The sequence below is a fragment of the Vicia villosa genome, linkage group LG1, assembly GCF_029867415.1.
Source record: "Vicia villosa cultivar HV-30 ecotype Madison, WI linkage group LG1, Vvil1.0, whole genome shotgun sequence".
In the NCBI taxonomy this organism is placed as follows: Eukaryota; Viridiplantae; Streptophyta; class Magnoliopsida; order Fabales; family Fabaceae; genus Vicia; species Vicia villosa.
This window is the reverse complement of record NC_081180.1, coordinates 32,263,022-32,264,722: the sequence shown is the minus strand read 5'-3', so window position 1 is coordinate 32,264,722 and position 1,701 is coordinate 32,263,022. Positions and strand designations below refer to the sequence as shown.

The 1,701-nt window shown below is 32.4% G+C and overlaps 1 protein-coding gene across 1 annotated transcript; it reads left to right on the top strand.

Moving 5' to 3' along the window:
• Positions 1-902: 902 nt before the first annotated feature.
• LOC131607640 (uncharacterized) lies at positions 903-1,325 on the top strand. The gene has a single exon (XM_058879650.1). It carries the CDS (start codon positions 903-905, stop codon positions 1,323-1,325), a length of 423 nt encoding a protein of 140 aa, XP_058735633.1.
• Positions 1,326-1,701: the final 376 nt, after the last annotated feature.

Here is a 1,701-nt window from a genome sequence, read left to right as displayed (position 1 = left end):
ACTATTAGTCTTTTGGTTGTTGTAGTGTAGCTTTTTTTTTTTCTTTGTGTTTAGGCCCTCCCTATTATAAAAATAAAAATAAAAACTTAAAATAGTATGTAGTTTAATTTGATTTCAATTGAGGTCATTTTAGTTATAAGATATATTTTAAGAGATTATGTTGTAATTCATGGTGTTCTCTTATTAGTTTTTAAAGGGTCAAATGTCGGTCAATAGTCTATTATATAAAAAAAATTAATTTTAATTATTTTTCAAAATTCACCTATAAATGTTTATATTGAGTTATTTGAAGTTTTATCCTCACTTTTCAATTTTCTCTTTTTTTTTTTAGAAAATTGTACTTGCTAAAAAGTACAATGCATTACAATCCTTAATGGTTAAGCACTCTCAGAGATTTTAAAGTATGTAAAAGGGATGAGAGATAGCTCACGTAAGGGGTGCGAAACTCTCCTTATGAGATTTTCTATATCAGAATGAAATTGTCTTCCTCAACTTCAATGTTGAAATTGTCTTCCTCAACTTCAGTGTTGAGGTATCTATAGTGGCCCTGGGCTTGAGATCTTTCAGAGATATTTTAATATTCTTCCTGCAATCTTTATGGGATGCATAAAAATTACAATTGATATTATCTTAAGGGTTAAATATGTTTTAGGTCCCTGTAAATAACCCAAAAAATGCTTTTAGTCCCTCTAATATTTTTGTTCAAATAATGGTCCCTCTAATATTTTCCGTCCCTATTATGCATCCCTGCCGTCAATTCCACTTAACAGAAGCTGACGTGGAGCTTGACTTGGCATTTTTTTTAATAAAAACGTCAGCTGTAATTTCCACGTGTATAATCAATATAGCAGCATAAATGTACATCCCCTTTGCCATTCACGTTATTGCCTTCTGCTTAGGTCATGTCGTTTTCCAGAAACTCGGTTTCAAATCCCAATAGTGGGTCGTCTTCTGTTCGCTCCAGACGAGTAAGGAAGTGTGGATGTGAAGCACGAATGGTTTCATACATTTGCAAGAATGGTCGAAACAAAGGTAGGCTCTTCTGGAGGTGTCCATTTTGGCAGAGTGGAGATACATGCGATTTATTTATATGGGACGAAGATATGGTTGAAGACTACGGTGTTGGTGTCGAATCTGTAGATGTCAACAAGCTAAAGGAATTGGAGACTGTTGAATTGATGAGAGAGATGTATCAAGCTTCCAAGAAGAAGAACATGAAGCTGCAAGCAAAGTTGAAATCAGAGGCATTGGCTAGAAAAATCAAGATGATGCTTTTGTTGGTTTCTCTTATGATTAATGTGTTGGTATTGTCCAAATGTAATTGATGACTTATATCAGTAGTGATTTGGCTAGTTAATTGTGTCATTGGCAATGTAGTTCCTATGTCATTGTATAAGATTTAGTTATGTTTATTGAATTCTTGTTTATGTAAGATGAATTCTAAAGTTGATGTAAGATTCTGTTTAATGAATTCTTGTTTATGTAAGACTTATATCAGATGTTAGTTCATGCTAAAATAAGTTTTAATTAAAAAGTTTGTTTGAAATTCAACAATAGTGCTCAAAATGTCATCATATGTTTATCATTTAATCCATAACAGATCCATTAAATGGACTGATATTGTACATTGGCCTAAAGGAAGTTTGCAACAAAAAGAAACTTTGCAACTTAAGACCTATAGGAATTACAAGCATATGCCAA

Bases quoted from the DNA above. Each gene is read 5' to 3' on its own strand.
- LOC131607640 (XM_058879650.1), top strand. From the start codon at position 903: ATGTCGTTTTCCAGAAACTCGGTTTCAAATCCCAATAGTGGGTCGTCT.